Source organism: Physeter macrocephalus, chromosome 8 (genome assembly GCF_002837175.3).
Source record: "Physeter macrocephalus isolate SW-GA chromosome 8, ASM283717v5, whole genome shotgun sequence".
NCBI lineage: Eukaryota > Metazoa > Chordata > Mammalia > Artiodactyla > Physeteridae > Physeter > Physeter macrocephalus.
The window spans coordinates 114,037,911-114,058,978 of NC_041221.1; the positions used below are offsets into that span (position 1 = coordinate 114,037,911).

At 43.2% G+C, this 21,068-nt stretch overlaps 1 protein-coding gene across 4 annotated transcripts in view; it reads right to left on the minus strand.

Moving 5' to 3' along the window:
* The window catches only part of SEMA6A (semaphorin 6A), a 125,680-nt gene that overhangs the window by 59,816 nt on the left and 44,796 nt on the right, over window positions 1–21,068 (minus strand). For all 4 annotated transcript variants that reach the window (XM_007126482.4, XM_007126481.4, XM_007126480.4 and 1 more), the window contains exon 2: window positions 471–608. In XM_007126482.4, the coding sequence (XP_007126544.1) occupies window positions 471–570 (100 nt within the window). In that variant the 5' untranslated portion in view covers window positions 571–608. The remainder of the gene's footprint in view (window positions 1–470; window positions 609–21,068) is intronic.

The window sequence follows — 21,068 nt, forward strand, 5'->3', positions numbered from 1 at the left end:
TCAGACCCTCTCTATCCAAATCTAGCAATGATAAAACTTCTGAGTCTAAACAAAAGTTAATTTTTGTCCCTAAAGTACTCCAAAACAGTCTTCTTTTCTGTTATCTTGTAACACTGCCTCTGTACTAATTACTTAACGAAAATGTGGAATACTGGCAACACCCAGATGACAGTGATGTTCTCCCACAGCTGGTTTCCAGGCATGATCACAGCCTCCCTGTAGTAACTGAGACTTCACCGGAGGTATTGAGGGATGTTTCAAATCCTCACAACCACGTTTCTTGGAGTTACAGAACAGTCATCCCACCAATTTTGGCTAGACTTGAATTATCTACCTCTGCCATCCACACAAGTTAAAGTGACTAACAAGTCTCCTGTTTTATGAAATGTTTAATTTGTATGTTTTGCCTGTTGACGCAGGCTCAAGTGCCCACAGAGGGAGAAAGTGAGAGTGAGATTGTGGATACTTACAGTTGCCATGCGAAATACTGATTGGCTCAGAATCTTCTGGGAAAGCAGCCCCAGCGAAGTGTAGCAGTGTGAAATATAGCAGCAAGGCTTCTGACCTCATAGTAGTTCAGCGGGGAGACTTTATTTCTCTACTTCACCCTGCCAAAGAACAAAGAAGGGATTTTTTTTTTTTTTAACAAGTCAGCTTTATTCCACTCCATAAAATGAAATGGCCTTGAAGATAAATTTTAGAGAAAGGGGCTCCTGTTTCTTGTCTCTTCCACTGTGAATTCACCGATGACAGTGTTTTGCATAAGGAACCTGTGTCCATTACCCGCTGCAGCCTCCTTCCCCATGCATCTGGGCCCTTTTGCAAAGCTTCTACCAAACAAGTAACTCAGAGCCTTAATGGCTTTGTCCTGAGTCGGTGTTAGGCCATTATGGGTGGCTCTTTCACAGTCATGAAATGGCATTCCAAAAAATGTGGATGATTTAGAAAGCTTTTTTTTTTTTTTTTAAGGTAAATACATCTTTTTTCTTCTCAGCAGGTTTCTAGCAGCATGCCATCCCCAGACATGAGTTGTTTGGCCAGCCCAGGATCTTTCAAAATTTTGAAGTAGTTGCCCAATATTGAAAAATTAAATATCTGATATAATGACCTAAATGTCAGGTCCCTTCAAGCGCCATGCTCCCATTCACCAACCCCCGTCCCCACTATACTGGCCCAGTTCACTGATTTCCATGACCTGCTTGACCCCTTAGTTGAGATTTTCACTCCTCATTTATGTAATTCTATAGTAATTCTGTAGTGACCTTAGACTTAACTAAAATCACATAATCTACATTTAAAAGGAAATAAATGGATCCTTTCAGACTCTGTGGAGAATGTTATAGGGAGCATCTGAAACCACATCCTGAAATAGTATTGTTGATTTTTAAACAATCATATCTCTGTATATTTTAGTGTCAGATACTAACTACCTTGCAATGAAACAGTAATGAATAAAAATGCCAATATACTGTTTTACCCATCTGCATTTTCTTAAAGATGCTCTTCATGTGTAGAAAAAACTCTCCTAAATCTTAGAAGTAAAAACATTCCCATATGGGGCTGCTGGATACAGTGAAAGGAAACTCATAAGACCGTACATATTGCATAATTCTCAGGCATATTTCAAATAAGTGTTGATCTATCAGGGAAACTAATGTAAAATGGGGCTATCTTTTTATCTTAGTAAAGCCTTTGAAGTAGACTGCCAAAGGTCTTGTTTTGAACAAAGCTATTTCACAGTAGTCCATCAATCATTTAAGATTGGTGTGTAATAAAGTCAAACTTAGTAACTTAGATGTCTTTGAAAGTTAATCTGGCAAACAAACTGCTAACTTATGCTTTTTAGAACACACTTAATATGAGATACCTGTGTCTTTCTTCTTCATTGCCCAAAAAAGCATTAACAAGTCCCGAGCGTTGCATCGCAACTGATAATTTCACAGACACAGCTGGGTCTTAATCATTTCTTCAGTCGAAAAGTGCACATTAATTAATTTGCTTTATCTTGAAAATCAAAGAGGGAGAGAGGTGGAGAGAAAAGCCTAAGCAATTGCATATCTCCATCTCTGATGTGTAGATTAAAATTAAACTTTAAATAATTACTTGTTCACAAGGGCGGTCCATAACCAAGAGACACGAACATGTATTTACAGACAGGTGAAAGGCACCAGTCTATTCATTCATTCATTTGCTAGTTCTTCCTATTCTGGAGAATCTAAACCCAAAGGGAAGAAGCTCTGTGGTGCCCTGATTTTTCTTGTCGTGGCTTCTCTTCAGTATAATATTAAAGACGAAAAATCAATCACAAGAGCACGTAAAACATTAAAAAAAAAAAAAAAGAGTAAAACATAAACCAGCCACCAGTCAGAAAGTATACGGGGAAGAGGAAGTGGCAACATTTACCAAGGGTTCAAGAGCAGTATTATAGTATTGTACAGAAGCCTATTACCTCAGAGAATTTGCAGCACGCCGTGGAAGAATAATGGAGACTCAAGAGGCTGATTCTCATTTCTTTAGAAATCTTCGGGAATATAGGTATACTTTTAAAGATTAATTTTTCTTGACATGACAGAGGAGTCTGTATCCTCCCATAATCGCATTCATCTTTGTACAGATGTCCTAAAGCTAACGAGACAAGGTCCTGCTATTTTAGTCTGTCTCCCAATTTTAATTTTTTCCATCTTAAGATTGCATGGATTGATGCAACATTCTCAACCCAGAAGCTGGCAGGAAGAGCAATGCATGCATAAGAAATCTGTTATGCAATCCAATGGCTTTTTTTCAATCCTCATCCTAGCCAGGATCATGGCTAAGATGGGTTATTTAAATATCTCCAGGTTTACAGAAGGGCTTTGTGCCAGGAAAAATATCTGTTTTATGTGTCTTCCTGTCATCGTATCATCAGGTTGTTAACATGTACATCATGTGGGTGAAAGTGTTCTGGCAGTCCCAGTTAATCTTGGCCAGTCCATATGAACGCGCTATAATTTTCTTCAGCTGAGGTTTTGATGTATTATTCCCTTCCTACACAACTTTGGGCTCTAACCCTTGTAAATATGTAGACAATATATTTTCCTGTTGAAATGATTACCTTGTGGCGAGATCCCAATCAATCACTTTGTCATTTTCCGTCCCGCTGAACACGGGCTGAGTCTCCCTGCTAAGACCCTAGCACACAGACTTGCGCTAGCCCAGAAGAACGAAGACAAACAAGAACTTGCCACTGCGTTCAAAATCTTGAGCTAGCTGGGCTGCTGCTATGAGGTTGTTTAAGTGATCTTGAAACTTTGTAAAGTGGCACTCACATATAGCATATTTATAGGCATCTGCAGATACTTGTCGATTTCCCTCTTTGTGACTGTGCTTGTATAGGCTAAAAATGACTTAGACTTAATCAGCTACCCAGAAAATTAGATCATGGGAAGACTGTCAATATGAGGATTCTAAACAAAAACGTTTACTTCCAAAATAAGCTCATTATGCCTGAATTTTCCATCTAAGTTGTTTCAGCCTTCCATAATTCTTAGCCTGAAGAGAAATGACCTCTGTAAAATACACCATCACTAAAAAGTGATATTCCCATTCTTCTCCACCCCAGAAAATTCACTGGAAAACCTTAAGAACAGGCAGGTGAGGTTAATGGGTAAAAAAGGCTTCCTAAGACAATGGTGGGAATGTTTCCACTGGGGGAGGGCCAGCCCCTCTACTCTGGGCAGCTGATGCTCAGCTCTGACGTGCAGGCCCTATGCAGCGTTGGCCCGCAAAGCCAGATCTCTGATTTTTATTTCTTAAGAAGCCAGAAATATGGAGTTGTATGTTAAACCTCCTATTTTGTTTTTCCTGTAAATGTTGGCACCTAACTTAGTTTCTTCTTCTCCGTGAGTCACCTTTGGCCAAGTCCTACCAGTTTGTGAGCCCAAGTACAATTTTCTGGGGCAGGATTTGGGGAGTAGTGGGCAGAGGATTAGAACTAGTATTGGGGAAGTGTGAGGCATACTCTGGCCAGGTGGGTTTGTTCATGGCTTCTGGGTAGTAGTGGCTCTTGTGAAATTAACCTGATTAATCAGAAGTAAGATGTGGCCATTTGTGACCTGATTCTCTGACTTCATTATCATTTCTGGTTCTCGTGACATCCCCTTTGCTTTATGCTTTGCTGACACAATGACTTCTTTTTTTTTTTTTTTTTTCATTTCTTTTTGGCTGTGTTGGGTCTTCGTTGCTGCATGCAGGCTTTCTCTAGTTGCAGTGAGCGGGGGCTACTCTTCGTTGCAGTGCGTGGGCTTCTCATTGCCGTGGCTTCTCTTGTTGCGGAGCACAGGCTCTAGGTGCGCGGGCTTCAGTAGTTGTGGCTCGCGGGCTCTAGAGCACAGGCTCAGTAGTTGTGGTGCACGGGCTTAGTTTCTTCATGGCATGTGGGATCTTCCTGGACCAGGGCTCGAACCTGTGTTCCCTGCATTGGCAGGCGGATTCTTAACCACTGAGCCACCAGGGAAGTCCCAGACACAATGACTTCTATACTACGACAAGGGTATGAGGGGTAGATAGAAGTCCCAGTTATTGTCTGTACACACAAGTGAATGAACATTGCTTGTTTTAAAGATCCAATTGGGCTGCTCCACATACTTTCTCTGTGTCCAGCTGCAGCAGACAGTGCATCAGTGTACTTGCACTTGGACTTGGCTGTATGGATATATAGCTTGTATCTGATTTGGTACAACCATTCTTCCAGAATGTTGGTATCCAATGAACAGTTTAATAGTGGTAAGGATGAGAAAAATAATTTACCTGGAAACTTGCAAATGCAAAGTGCTCTTGATGATAACTCTTAAGTATGGCCTAGAAATAGAGACGAAATCATGGTAGTGGCACGTCTTTTTTTCTGTGAGGAAAATTATTTGCTACCATGCTTCTTTTAAAAAGCACATTTTCTACTGACATAATAGGAAGTTTAAAAGATAATCATTAATTCATGCCGTCATTAATAGATGGAAGGTGTGACCCCAGGTCAGTCTCGTAGCTGCACTGGCTCCTAGCTTCCTCACCAGTAAGATGAAAGGATATAAAATATAATGGCCTATCAAACTCCTCTGGGCTCTGAGATTGTACAATTAATTCTAGGCGATTCTGCCCTAGTGAAGAAAGGATTGGGTACCTGATGGTGATTCAGGAGGATAGTACATGGAGTGACCCTGAGCTAGGACACTGCAAGGCCACGGACACCTTCTGGAGGTGTGGGGCTGGGACAGGAGGAGTAGGAGTCAAGGCACAGTGGGGTACTGGAGCTCGAGACAGCGGGAGATGCAGTTGGGCTCTGGTGGCGGTTCTATCCTCCACCCTCCGAGATGATGGCAGGGCGGGGGCAGGACAGGCTCTGTGCACTTGGGCAGTGCTCTTTCCAAAGAGAACAGGGCTGGGTTTTTTCTATACCCTTTCCTGGTTGCCCCTAAATTGCATGTGGTTTGGAAACTCAAGGGGCCATCAGTGTGTCACTGTGTGGTACTGTATGTGGCAAACAGGAGGGATGGAACAGCTTCTCTTCAACTTTGCTCTGGAGGGACTGCAATAGGCAGAGCACACAAGGTGTAGAAAGGTAGTCAGGCTGGAGCAAAGAACTGTGACTCTGTCTAGTTTCAACATCAGGACAAAGTTCAAGTCCATTAAGTAGTTCTACCCTGGCCAAAGAGACCAACTGTTATTACCGCTGAATCATAGTCGGAGTTTAGTCGGGTTTTCCGCTAAGATAACGTTTTCATTTTTATTGCTCCAGCCTTCTGACCTCATCCATCATCATCTTTGTTTTCACAATGTGAGTATCTTTAAAAATCTGACTTGAAACTGGCGTAAAAGCTTTTCCGAGAAATCAAACGATTGCTAATCGTACAGGGAGGCAGCAGGAACAGAGGGTAAAAACACAGGATTTGAATGCTTCTTCTCCACGTATTAGCTGGGACCTCTGGCAAGATGCTGAAGATCTCTGAGCCTCAGTTTCCTCATCTTCAGAGTGGGGAAAAACAGTGTCTCAAGATTAGTTGTGAGATAATGCACGCAAAAATGGTAGTCTTCCATAAATGTCTGTTTATTCTTCAGTTGAGATACTAAAAATTGCCTTTTAATAGTTTCTCTTGGAATTCCTTACATTCTCAGATTAGCAACTGGGGTTCTATGTCTTCAGCAGAAGCAGCTCTCTCCTCCTTCTCCTTCCCGGCCCCTAAGCTTCCTAGCTCTGGAGGGTGGGTGTCTGGGACAGGCAGGAGAGTCTGTCTCAGGATGGCACAGCTCGTATTGTGTGATTTAAAAAATGTGAATCACAGCACTCGCACAAGTGCAAAGGAAAATATCAGTTTGGACATCGGTGAAGGGTGGGGTGGAAGTGAAAGTTTATTGAGCACCTTCTATGTATGATGTACACATGCGTGTTATTTTATTTAACTATTACAGCAATCCAGAGAGACAGGCCTTATCCTCTCCATTGTGCACACAAGGAAACTGAGGCTCACAGAGGTTAAGTAACATGTCCAGTCAATATTTATAGCACATCAGTAAAAACAGAAAGCCAGGACGCCAAGCCAGGTCTATGTGATGCCACAGTTGATGTCCTTCCCAGAATGTCAAGGAAAGGGGAACAGAAGGAAGTTTGGAAAGAGAGAGGCTGGCATAAATGGAAACTGCACTTAAGATCATAGTTGAATATAGGTTGATGCATCGATGCTTACGTGGACAGAGTGGCTGAAAATCCCTAATGGCTTCAGTAATAATAAATCTATAAAAGGAGTACATAGTCCCTTGCAAATGTGTAGGCATGCAAAGGCTCATCCTACTTTATGGCCCTGCGATTGCAGGCTTAAGGTGATAGAAAGACGCAAATGCTTTTCAACCACGGTTTTAGGAGGAATTGATTATCTCGTGACACCACTGAGTTAAGTGGAACCACGTGCCTGCTTGCAGCCCCCTCAAGAATGATGTTTTAAAATAAATACACCAAAGAGAACAACGTCTGTTATGAAGGATAAAAATCAAAGTTGCCTGTTTTAGGAGCTGAGAGGATAAACAGATTTGGATACCTCTCAAGTCCGAGTAGGGAACCTCTGCCCAGAGAGAGGTGGGAGAGCAGATGTTGGTGCAGAAAACCCAGCTTGCTGCATGCTGAAGACTGCTGGTTATTCCTGCACCAGAGGGACAGTTCAGGAATCAAGCAGTGTTTAAACAGCAGGTTTCCTTCGCTGGCCTGGACTGCCCTGTTTCAAGGGCTGTAGCATTACGAGGATGCTGCTGTCCACAGCAAGCATGGCCAGGCCACAGAAGGACTCCTCCCAGATGGAGTTAGGAACAACTTGGGCCCGTTGTTCCTGGTTGAAATGTCCACTGTACCCAGTCTTCAGGGGTCACCCTGGCCACCTGTTTGGTGACACTGCATTAAGGTATAAGTTTTATGCAAATGAGAAAAACAGCTCTAGCCTTTTAATAAAGCATTTGATCTTTTTCTTCTCCTCAGCCATTAACAGAGACATAAAAGCTCCCATTTCAGAGGAAAGGGAAATGTACAGACCTAACTTCAACACATTTTGGAGAAGGATGATGGCATTCAATGGAGTATAATAATAAATATCGACTGTGTATAATAGATGTTCCATTTTGATCTGAAACCGCTGTCACAAAGGAGAGGGAAAACAGCTGTGAATTCAGAGGTCTTTTTAGAAAAAAATGTTCTTTTTTAGGAAAATAAAGGTTGGTTGTAAACCTATGATCTTTTGAGGAGAGAAGGCAAGTCTTGTCTTTCAGATGATTCTTTGTTATGATCATTTTCTTTCTTTCTACCAATGCTCTCCCTATCCCATAAATGCTTGAGACAATGCATTTAAGGCACTTTGCTTGGATGTTTCAGATACAGTCTCATGACTCATTAGGGCTCTGCAGTTATAGGTGTGATCTCAGCAATCTGTGCAGAATATCCTATGGCAAACCACCTTGATCTCAAAAAGCTGCCACAGTCCCAAGCATGTTTACCCGTCACACCCCAGCTTTTTGCCATCTCCATCTTTCTCAACTTTTATAATAGCGCTGACCTTAAACATCTGCTCCAGCGACAGAAACAAATACCTGCTTTGTTTTGCTGTTAAGGAAACTGAGGCCCTGAGAAGTGAGATCATTTGCCAAATGTGGTGCAGCTCAAAAGTGGCCAAGCTGAGCAGCCACTGAGGACTCCTGGCTCCAGCACCGAGCTCTGTCCCTACATTACGCAGCTTTCAGAAAGGAAGCCAAGACTCATTCATTTCTCCTTGGCTTGCTGCCTGGTGTTCATTACTTCCATCGCTTGCTTTCCCTCTTACTGATTCCCTGCTTTCTGCTGGGAGCCAGGCTCTCGTGCTAGGTGATAAGACAGAGATGGAAAAAATAGATCCCTTACCCTCTAGGACCTTGCTGTTTAGTAGGTGGGCCTAACTGTTCCAGATCATTGACCAAAAATAGAACACAGAAACGATAATTTTTCCAAAAGAAATGAAAATTCTGTTGGGGAGAATACTCTCTGGAGGGTGAACGTGTTGCAGAGGGACACAGGTGGGAAGCTCAGCGAAGGCCTCTGTTTGGAGGAAGCCTTGGCAGGTTGCGTGATTGTTCACTGAGGACTGGGGCGCTTAGAGGAGAGGCAGCTAGGAGGACATATCCGGTAGAAGGAGCAGGTCTGGAGAGCAGGGCATTGAAACGGACAACTCCATGCCGGTTGGACTTACAGACACTTTCAGACCGGACCATTTCCCTCTTTGCTCAAGGAATGTCAAATATTTGTCTGAAGTAATGGATGGATGTTTTTTCACTTCACCCAAAGTTTGGTTTAAAGAATATAACTCAGAATAAAGATGGCATCTGATGATTTTTTTCTTCTAAGAATATGACAGAAGACGAAGTAGTAGTGTGGGGAGGAGAACTCTAGGTAACAGCTGAGAATATTGGTATTTATTCTTTGAGTTATTGTCACGTTATTCTCCTTAGCTTTCTGTACATTTGTAATTTCATTAAAAATGAAAGAGGGCAAACATAATATGCCTAAACTGAAGGCACTTGCAGAGCAACTTTTAAGGGAACAAACTAGGGATATTAGTGACTGGAGTTTTCCATGAACCTTTGTCAAAATCCTGAGCTGGTTTAAACCGAAGCAGAGCAATGGCTGCCCTTTGCCAAGATGACTCCCCCTCGTAATTTCTCCTCTGTTTGCTGTCAGTGTGGTTTACAGAAAACAGAATCTCCCAGCCGTATCTCTCAGGTTCAGGTGGCTACGGCAATCTCCCAGCCATATCTCTCAGGCTCAGGTGGCTGACCCTTCCTGGTTTTGAAGGGGAAGTCAACTTTAGACATGGCTTGGAGAGAATTAAAAACAACCTGCACGTCTCTCCTCTGAGTTCTGAATAACAGTCCCAAATAACAATATCACCAAGCAGGGATGATTGAAACTTTGACAGAACGCTACAAATTCTTACTGCTTTTTTGGTAAAAAGTCTCAAGATCAGGGAGTGAAAAACATTTCCTTGAGCTAAACTTTTTGAATCCATTTCTCTGGTGCTTACTGCATGCCATCTTTCATTGTATTGCTTGTCTTTCTCTGTGACCTCTGATGCTCTCCCAGTACCCTGAAAGCCAAAAATAGACTTCATATTTGACTACCAGCTTCTGATTGTATATACAGAGATACATAATATCATTTCAGGATCTTTTCCATAACAAAGCATGATACTGCTGACTGGTACTTATCATCAGTAGAAGATCTACATACACAGTGGACTGTCTGTATGTTTCTAGACACATCCAGAACAGAAATGAGATGGAAGTATTGTCTCTTGAATTTCCACAATTTTCTTACATTCTTTAGGAAATTCATTTCATTTATTGAAAGGAAAAAAAAGTCCACTTTGTGTCCCAGTAAACTGCTGGGAAACTGCAAAGCCATACATTTAAACGTATTTCAGTTTATTATTGCATCTGGTAGATAGCACTACATCTTTCTGAAATTAATGATTTCTTTATTGGCTTTGTTCATGTTCTTTACACGTAAAAAGTGACTCATTAGTCTGGTTTGATTTACGCAGAGCAGTATCAGTTGGAATTGGGGTGGAGAGAGCACCATTTACTAGTTACCCACTCCCTAAAGTGTTCATTTGTGTTTTTTTTTTTTTTTTTTTTTGCTTGCGGTACGCGGGCCTCTCACTGCTGTGGCTTCTCCTTCCCGGACCGGGGCACGAACCCGTGTCCCCTGCATCGGCAGGCGGACTCTCAACCACTGCGCCACCAGGGAAGCCCTTCATTTGTTTTTAATGTGAAATCTTACCCTCGAAATTACTAGCCATTTACAAACATCCTGAGAATATGCTTCCTTAAGGCCAATGAGAGTAAGCTCCAGGAAATTATGGGTTTGTTTAAGTATCTCTACCGCTTGGTGACTTGATTCCTCACACGGGTGGCTTAAAGGTCACTGCACAGACACATTTGAACCCCATCCACTGAGATGAAGGTGGTCAGCATACAGGTGAACTATTTTGGTGGTAGTAGCTGTTTTTTAAAATGCCTCACTTCTCCTTCAGTTTAAAGAAAAGCAAGCAAGTTGCTGTTTGAAATACAGGTACACAATCCCTCATTTGCAATTACAAAACAAAAAAAAACGAGAACAATCCCCTGCCCCGCCCCGAAAACCAAGAGTTTTTTCCTATTCATTGGGCAACAGAACTTGACCTACAGTGGCATGACATTTTATCCCTCTTAGGATAAATATTTATACATGTCACTGCAAAAACATTAATGGGTTTGATTACTGGATGTTGCCCACGCTGGGAGATATGTCCCATGTTACTTTTTTAAAATCTGAAAAATTTTAAATTCTGAAGCACATCTGTTCCAAAGGTTTTGAAAAAGAGACTTGTCCCTGAAGAGATTAAAAAACAAGGATTAAAAAAATGAGGGAAAAGGAGATCTGTTAGAGCAGAATCCCCAACACTGGTTTTGCTAAGCCCAGCAGCTCTCTAATTACCCTTGGTGTATTGTGAGATTCTCACAGAATTAAAAAAATGTAATCTGATTTCATTTTTTAAAAAAATGTATATCCTATTATACTTTGCTTGCAAGAATAATTCAGAGATTAGGAACTGCTGACAGAGTCATCTAGCCTTAATTTTCTCTCTTCTGTGCTCATAATGACAGGCTGCCAGGCTCGGAAGCCATACAAGGGACTGACAGGTGCAGGCTTGCACAAGATGAGTGCTGCTCACAAAACAGAGGTGATCTTGGTAGAGAGGGTCTCCAAGGCTCCCATGAGTGAGCTATGACATCCAGCAGTAGCAGAAGGTGACAGCCTTACCAGGCATAGCAGCCCTCGCCTGGGTGAGGATTTTCCTCCCATCGAACAGCCAGCTACAGGCAGTTCAGTGCTCCTTCCTCTCTCTGGCTTAAATGGATAGACTTCACAGGCTTTTCTGTGCAGTTGGTGGTGGTTTCTCCAAAGGAAATGTCCATAACGTCTGCAGACCGTACTCTTTCTCTCGCCCATGGAATGACCCTGGTAATGGCTTTCTCCAGTCCCTATAATCACAGGGAATTGTGGGCTGGCGGTGTCGGCCCTTTGCTTTGTTATATGTACCTGCCTTTAATTTTCAGTCACCTGCGATTTTCTTTCCATGGAGAACACCAGTAGGTTGAAGGATTAAGTAATACCATGAAGAATCTGAATTTCAAGAATACTTCGGGAGGACAGCTATTACCTTGGGCGGGTGGGGTGGCAGAGGAGGAAGGCATACTCTCTTCTCTTCCTGTCTGAGGGGCTCTTCCACAAACTGTCCCCCTCCTTTCTTCCTCACTAAAGGGGTACTGGGCATCAGGCACGATGGCCATCAGTCCTAACTCTGGGATAAAATGGAGGCAAATGGTTAATAGCAGATAACCTGGACACCAGGTTAATCGCTGCAGTCTAGATTATCTGGAGGGAAGACAGCACATGGCCGTCATCAATTAGCCTCCGAATCTAAAAATAAGTAAATAAATAAATAAATAAACCACCACTCCCGTAATTAATAGCACAGCAGACAATCAGTATAATTACCATTTCTGTGAGAGAGTCCAGAATCAGGAGGAAAAGTGAAATTATTCAATAAGCTTGAGTGTGCCAGGCAGAAACCAAATTAAAGTGCTGAGGGTTAGACAAAGGGGACACGATAAATCAGAGAGAAGGTGAGTGTGTGACCTGTGCCCAGCCCAGCAGGCGTGCCTGGGCAGCTGTCACCCCAGGAGCCCTGCAGGCACAGGTTCACCTTTCCGGGGAGGAAGTAGAGGTGCAGGAAGTGCATAAATGGCTCTGAAAGCTCCTCATCGCCTGGTTACTGGGAAGCACAGAGGTCCATCTGGGTCACCCAGGCTTTCCACTGGTGAGGATTCTAAGGGCTGAGCAGTGAGATGGACAAAACGCAGCTGTGGAACACATGGAGACGGGATAATAACGTGAACTTCTTCTTGAAGGGGAGATTGCCCCGGTTCACTCTGAATAACTAAAAGACTATGGCAGAATTACGTTCTACTCAAATAGCAATATTCTTCCCGTGCAGTTCACAGAGCCTTCACCTCTCCAAAGAGTAAAAACAGAAAAGTCATTCTGAAGTGTTAGGCAAGAATAGGCAGACGTGCTCCTCGAATATCTGTTTAATAATCAGTCCTGGGCTTCCCTGGTGGCGCAGTGGTTGAGAGCCTGCCTGCCGATGCAGGGGACGCGGGTTCGTGCCCCGGTCCGGGAAGATCCCACATGCCGCGGAGCGGCTGGGCCCGTGAGCCATGGCTGCTGAGCCTGCGCGTCCGGAGCCTGTGCTCTGCAACGGGAGAGGCCACAGCAGTGAGAAGCCCGCGTACCGCCAAAAAAAAACAAAAACAAAAACAAAAAAAATCCTTTCCAGCAGCACTAAGATGACTAAGCAAGGCTGAGTCTCCTCCAGAATCTTCAGTGAGGAGGGAGCAAGGTGCTACAGGGCACGAGGGAAAGATAACCCCCACTGGGGCACTGCTTCCCCATCTGAAAGTGAGGGACGTAGGGGTGCCTCCTCCTCCCTCACACAGAAGGTATATTTGAAGGTTGAGAGTCGTTATTAGTAATTTTTCCATGTTTTGCAAGTACTTTTACTCCAAGGGAGCATTCCTTTTGTGCATCACGGATTATTTCTTTAATGTTTCGGGAGTTACCAGTAAGAACATGGGACATGAGAAAGTATATTACAAGTGTGTAGGCACTGGAAATAAAATAGGAAACTGTCTTTTTTGATGGTTCACCTTGACTCATTCACTCATCTGTTCATTCACTCAAGGGTCTGATGTGAGCCAGCAGAGCACTGTGCTGGGGCAGTGGGGGAGATCCAGGTCATGGGTCGGTCTTGGGGTTCTGCCCTCGAGGAGCCCCCAGACTGCTATAGGAAATAGAACAGGAGCAGCTCTAACAAAGTGTTTATAGAAAGCATGTAAAGAAATACGAGAGTTCCTAGGACTAAGAGAGAACATCCCAGCATTGATTCTACAACCAAAACACCTGTCAAACCTCTCCTCATCTCTACGTGCTACCTACGATCATCTGACCCTCCATCAGCTCCTGCCTGGACTAGTGCAGTAGCTTCCTCATTAATCTCCCTACTTCTACTTGGCCCTCCATCCATTTACTGTCCATGCAGCAACTGATGGTCTTTTAAAAACGTAGATCAGGTCATGGCCTCCCCTGCATAAAACTCTCTAGTGATTTCTTATTACATTTACAACACAGTTGAAATCCTCTGTCCTGGCTGCAAAGGGCTTCACCTGCCTCCCTGACCCTGTCTTGTTCCACCCCACCACTGCCCACTCCGCTCCAACCTCTCAGCTTGGGTTTCCTCCAACACACAGCTCTCATTCCTGCCTTAGGGACTTGCCTCTCCCTCCTCGCGGAATGATCTTTCCCCACCCCGGTCTCCATGTAGTGGGCCCACTTTTGTCCTTCAGAACTCAGTTAAAATGCCACATCCTTGAACAGGCCTTCCCTGACCCTGAAAAGAGCCCAGTGCCTTTTCTTTCATCACGTTATTCTAAATTTCTGTAATGGATTTGTCCCTAATTGGTGTTTCTACATTTATATTCTTATTTGTTTTTGTCTGTCCCTCCACTCCATTAGGAATATAAGCTTTGTATGGGCAAGTTTGTCTTGTTAATCATTGCATCTCCACGTTCTGGAACAGTGAACTTCCAGCAGATATTCACTGAATAATGAATAAATGTTAATCCAAGGAAGAGCATCAGAACAATTTCTGACAAAGCAGTGTTAAAAGCAAAGAAAGGTGGAGATGCAAGGGGCAAGGACAGGTATTTTCAGATATCTGAAGAAAAACCTGGAAGACAGTTGTGAGGGTAGAACTAAGATCAATGGGCAGAAATTATGAGGAGATAATTTCTGCTCAAAATGAGGAGGACCTTTCTAGTAGTCCCAGTAACACAAACCTGGACTGGCCCCCATAAGGGGCTGGGAGGCCAGAGGAGGGCTTGGGTGGAAGGAATGTTGTCCACGGGAGGCAGACATCGGGTGTGGGGCTAGACTAGACAGCATTTAAGGTCCCAGTGGAGAGCCTGATTGCCTACGATTCTTGGATCTTCTGACAAGTCCCCCCCCCCATGCCCTGAGGAAGCACTGCTTAGAGCGGGAAACCACAGATGGTCCAGCGAAATCCTGCTGGTGACTCAGTCTCTTCAGATGAAATAATGTACCTGCAGTCAAAGGATCAAAGAGGAAGTCCCTGGGCTTTGGCTAGGCCTCATTCATTCAAGATCCCAGTTTGACCAGCTTGTAGAGGCTCTAGGTCAGTAGCCAAAAAAGTATATGCAAGGAGAGAGATGGTCATAACCTGATGAGCATTACTGGCAATAATCAGAGGCCTTCTGGGTTGGGAACATACCGTGTCCATACTGCCCTGCCTCTTCCCGTCTCTTCAAGGCTTACAGAAGGTCTTGAAGTGTGGGATACAGAGTTAAGCTCTGGTGTGTGGCCTTCCTGGGGATGCATGTCATCCACTGGCTTGTTACTGAGGCTCAATTGCCAATGACATACAGACCCCAAGAGATGATTTAACTCCACTCTTGTCTCAGATCCCTTACCACTGACTCATAACTTTCTCCCGACACCAGAGCAGCCGGGCCAGCCAGTCGGAGAGAAGATGTACAGATGTTGCTGGCTGGAGTTGGAGAGGGCTATGGGCCTCTCATCTGCAATCAGCGCAGAATCCTTCAGTGGGGTAGAGAGTGGGGTTGCAGACAAGATGTGGGTGCGGACGTCAGTTCTGCCATGGACCGTCTCTCATCCTTCAACACATACATGTCTTCAAGCGGAAAACACTGCAGTTCCTCTTCTGCAACTCAGAGAAGTTTTATTTCTTTGGGGAATATTAGATCCTTAAGCCAATCCATCTGGAGAAGGTATGCGAGATAGTACTCTGGCCAGAACGTACCACCCACCCAGATGTCTGGGCTTAAAACAGATCTCAAATTAGAGAATTGTGAAAGGATGAGAAGATAAATGAGCGGGTGGAGGTGGGGGGCAAGGAAGAGATGATCTTTGTTTCTGGGAAAAGGATGTAGAGCAAAGACATTAAATTAGATCTGGTGATTATACACCAGAAAAATATAAAATATATACGTGTGACGTCCTCATTAGAAATGGCTTGCTTAGGCAACATTTTGTACACTGAAGGCGCTTGTTAAATATTTGTTGATATTGATCCAAGTGGCTTTGAGTATTTTTAAATATCAGTGCATTGAGTTCTATAGTGATTAGAAAAGAGGCAGATTTTTAAATGAAAATTGAAACACAAGTCAGGACTGACTGACTGACTTTTTTGAATTGTGAATGTTTCAGTTCTGTTACATATGCAACTACTAATAGTGGTTGTCTCTGAGGGAGAAGGACTGGAGGTCAGATGTGGAAGAGAAACTCACTTTTTATGCTGTACCCTTTTATGTTTTTTTGAATTTTTTTCTTATGTATGTGTTTCATTTTTGGAACAAAACTAGTTATTTTTTTAAATCTGTGTCTCCAGAGGCAAACCTGGAACGCAGGCCTGCTGCTACCTGCCAGTTCCCACAGTTTTTCCCATGATCCCGTCCCCTCACAGTATGTTCAGCCAGTGGTCATGTACTGGAATACAGGATGAGGGTGAGGGACGTTTATAGGCATTGTAGTGTCAGTAGTGGTAACTTCATCTGTGACCCAGATGGATATATACGGTGGCTGGTAGTTTTCACAACACCATAAACCCGCCTGTGTGCCATACGAGTGGCTGCCTTAATTTATTAGCTTTCAAATAAAAATGTAACCAACTCAGAAAAGCAGGACATAATGAAGTCAAATACAAAGAATCAGATGAGCTCAAAGCAAAAACCCTTCATATTTAAACTTTTATTTTCCATAAGGAAGAGTACAGGGCTGTGTATGGGAACTTATTTTTCCTCCACTTGCATGTTCATATCTGGGCAGGCTCCTGCCCCCATGTTCTTTGGCATCATTGCCCTTTCTTGGCATTCATGTCCCATGGCAAAGGAAGGCCGAAGGCTGCTTCTGAAGCATGCCCAAAGGATGCCCAACTTTTTTTTTTTTTTTTTCCTTGCGGTACGCGGGCCTCTCACTGTTGTGGCCTCTCCCATTGCGGGGCACAGGCTCTGGACACGCAGGCTCAGCGGCCACGGCTCACGGGCCCAGCCGCTCCGCGGCATGTGGGATCCTCCCGGACCAGGGCACGAACCCGTGTCCCCTGCATCGGCAGGCAGGCTCCCAACCACTGCGCCACCAGGGAAGCCCGCCCAACTTTTTAGAAGTGGAATGAGTGTTCTCTTCTGGGAATGGTCACCTTAGTCTCTCCCAGAATAACTTCTCACAAAGAATAGAGGTCACTGACTAGAGAAAGAAGGAGACTTCATCAGAAGAGCAATGAGGGTTGAGTGGAGAGGTACCCACTGTACTGGGATATGATGGATGAGAAGTGTCCTTCACCCTTATCCCAGCACCCATCTCTGGGGAGTGAGCTTGCTCTTCTTCTCACTTGTTTACTCAACAAACGCTGAGCTAGGTGCTGAGATGGGGGCAAAGGGTTGTTTCTTCCTTCCTTGGTTCCCCTTCTCCCAAGAGCCTATTTCAACCACTGTGAAGTTGCTTCTCCTCTTGGGTGGGTCACATTACGCTCCTCTTCGTGGGGCTCTAGGTTTCTCACTGGGGTGGGAGACAGTAGTTTCTGATTTGAATTTCAACTCCAACTTGAACCTTGGAGGCAAGTGCTACCTATTGGAACATGCATGTTCTCTTTTCCACACTCCACCCGTACCTGCTGCCCTGTCTGTAGCTAAATGCGGAAATGGACCATACCGTGGCCATAAACCACTGGTTTCCAAATTTGCCTACACATTGGAGTCACCTGGAGAGCTTCAAACGTTAAGGATACCCGTGTCCCACACCCAGAGATTGTGACTGAATTGGCCTGGGGGTGTGACGTGTGCTTTGGAAATTTTAGTAGACCCCAGGTGATTCAAGTGAGCAGACAAGTTTGGGAACCGCTGATGTAAACACAAATGGTATCCAAATTACAATCCTAATCCCTTTCATTCCAGTGCCTTCAGCTACAGCCAGGGATAATTAATCATGATTAAAAAAACTTGCATTTGTGCCAGCCACATGGAGCGGCTTTTAAAATATCGAAGTTTATTTTGTGCCCACCACCCTCATGCCAAACCACTAGCAAAATATAATTTAATCCATTAAAAATTACAGGGAGCCCTGCAGAAACTTCTTTTCCAGCATGGGGCCTGCAAAGTATTTTTAATGTAAACACAGACAATAGGTATGTTCTCTTTTATAAAAGAGTTGAAATAAAGCAGATCTAATTAACCCACCCAGATGCTATGGAGTAGAGGCCATGTGAACACTGCGTTAGGAAGCCTGTCTTGCAGCCTTATCAGAATGGCTTTTCTCTTCAACAGTGCCCTGGTAACCTGGGAAATATAAATTTTGATTACTAATTGCTACATTGTTAGTAACTGACTATATATCATGAGGAGCTGGTCACCAGTGTCAGCCTAGACTTAATTATCTCAGCTGAAGAGAAAGTAACCCTCTGAAAGAACTGTTTTCCAATTAAAGCAGCATAGAATATGCGATTTATCTCTCTGGCGATATCCAATTCATGCCCCTTTTCATGTTATTTGTATTGTCTTCTTTTCCTCATTACAAGCTCAGAGTTGTGCATCCTGGGCTCCCTAACAAGAAACACATAAATATCAAGAGGGCAGCTGTCAGACCTTTGAAGAAAATCATCATCACCACCAAAAACACAATAGTTATTACAGAGTTTCCACTAGCAAATGCTACAGCTAAGATTAAAGACAGCTTTCAGCATATCCACTTATTTTCACAGGTTCCTAACCTCAGTAGAATGTGGGTATGATTACTTGTACACCCACACACTCACATACTTAATTTTTAGAAGATACTCTTTAGGGGTCAGATGTTCTATGCTTTGTCTTAGCTGTTGTTTCAGTGACAAGGACATCATTTTTATAATAATACAAGAAAAAATATTTGGGGTAAAATCCCAGGCAGTACTATCTCTTTAATTCTTCATCTTCCGTATCTTGTTTGCTTTTACCGCTGTTAATTTGTTGTTTATTCCCACCGAATGTGTGCCCACTTGCCTATCAAGGCGATTCTTTATCCCAGGAGAAAGTATAAGTTTGTCTCTCTGTGACTAACTCGACCCTGACCATGCCATAAACAAAGGTTTAGAAGTCAGGGTTGTTTCAGAAAAGATTTATTGAGCACCCGCTGTGTGCCAGGCACAGGTATATTCTAGTGGGTTTCCAGCCCACTCCTTCCGTTAATGGCTACGTGGCCTTGAGTTGGCTATTTAATCTCTGTAAGCCTCTGGTTCTTGTAAAGTGGGACAGTGATGCTTTCTCTTCAACCGGTTGTGGTTAGGACTTAAAGCCCCTGGGCCCTGAACAGGTGTTTAATATATGCTTCCATTTTCTTCTCCATCCCCTTTGTGCTTGGGGGCTGGCATTTGGAAACTCTAAGTATCTTCAGGTTTCAGCATTTTCAATTTTGTATATTGTACTTATGCATCACTTGTTTCCTAAAAATGCTTCCTCTTTGTAGTTTCAATTTTCCCCTTTCCCTAAAACTTCCCAACCGTACATAACCTTCTGTGTCTTGCCTTGGAGCTGCCCACATTTTGATTCACTTATGCATTGCTGCCATTCTGAGAAGACAGTAATTGCAGTTTGGTACTTAACCAAAATGTCATGGAAGTTTAAATTACTTCTTTGGGGGAGGGAGTGCTGTACTTTTTATGATGCATTTTTTCAGGGCCATGTCATTATAAGAAGGAGGAATAGCCTATGGTCACTGGTGTTAGTCATTATCTACTAGTCTCATAACCCTCTCCCTAGCTACTTTAGAAATACCTCAAAGGAAGGAGCCCTTTTATAATAGACAGTACATTGAGCATTTATTGTCTATATTGATGAGCAAGGTACTGTCTCAGGCACCGTGGCCAGTATAAAAATGAGGGATGGCTAATGTACAAGAACTTGGAAGGAAGCAGCATTAAGAACATTTCTGGAATCCTCTCACCTAGCATTTCTTGGCGAGTGCCCTGCCCTAGTGCCTTGGCTTTCCTGCCTGTGCCCATTATTGGTTTTTCTTCTCTCCTGTCAGTCCTTTGTGTCTGTCTTGCACTGCTCTTCCCTCCACTAGGGGTGGTTTCTTTTTTTCCCCCCAGTGTTTTCCTCATTGCCATCCCCTTCAACTCAGCCAACTTCTCTATCCCATTCTTTTTTCTGCCTTGGGAATTCCTACCTTTTCCTTAAGACACTCTTCAAATATCACCTCCTCCTGAGGTCTTTCCTGATCTCCACTGACAGTTAATTACTAATGTCTCTCTTCTTTCTTCCACATGAAAGAGTTCTGTCATAACAAACTGACATTATTTGTTTACTGATCTGCCCACACCACTAGACAGTGAACTCCGCAAGGGCTAACAAAATAACAAAGGTTTGATGGATAAATAAATGGATCAACGAATGAATAATCGGATACACAATCTCTGTCCCCAGAGGATTTACAATTTATGGGGGAGACAGATATGTCAATAATGAACTGCAAAGTAAAGTACAAATACAAATGTACTCTAAGGAAAATGCCACACATTTTGAGTTTTTCCAGAAAAGCTTAGATTTACTTGCTTAGTTCACTTCATAATGGATTGGAGCCATGAAGCAGTTGCTGTAGATTGCACCGGACCTTCTTTTTTAAAGGCCTTAGTCTAGCTGGCCTCAGAAACCCTGTTATGTATACGTGCCCTGGTAACACACAGCAGCAGACTAACACAGCCTTGGCCTTTCTGTTTGCAAATACAGGCTCTTGAAATATACATGAAATGTAAGACGCTGGTATTCGCACAGTGACATGAACACCTCCATATTCTATGAAATCCCTGACCTAGTTACACTGCTGAATGCTGAAAGCATAGCTTAAGTGCATGTAATGCCCAGCACGTGGAAGAAATTGTTATCTTGAGAAAAGTAAATTTTGCATTCCCCAAGTTCTATATTATTAAATCTGTGATCTTAATATTACATTAGAGTAGACATTTTATTCAATTATATGGACAATGAAATAAGAACTGAGAAAGAGGTAGCTGGCCCAGATTCCCCTGGGTGTGAAAGGATGATATTTATTTTATCTACTTCTGACAATGAAGTTTAAATTGTTACATAAAGCTCCTACCAGCAAAATATCAATTCAAACGGAGGTTAATTCTTCAGTCATACTTGGCTTTCAACATTTTGTCATCAGAACTAAGCAGTTGAACATTTCTGCCCTAAAAATGGGTGGAGTTGGATCTTCCAATATGCTGGATCAAGAAAATTGAACGTGGCCAAGAGCTGACTATTGCCAAATTAAACAAATGGATTTGGGGCTTGCTCAATAAATAAACTGTTTCTAATGATCCAATGCATGGAAATACAGGGGCTTTTTTTTTCTATATGGA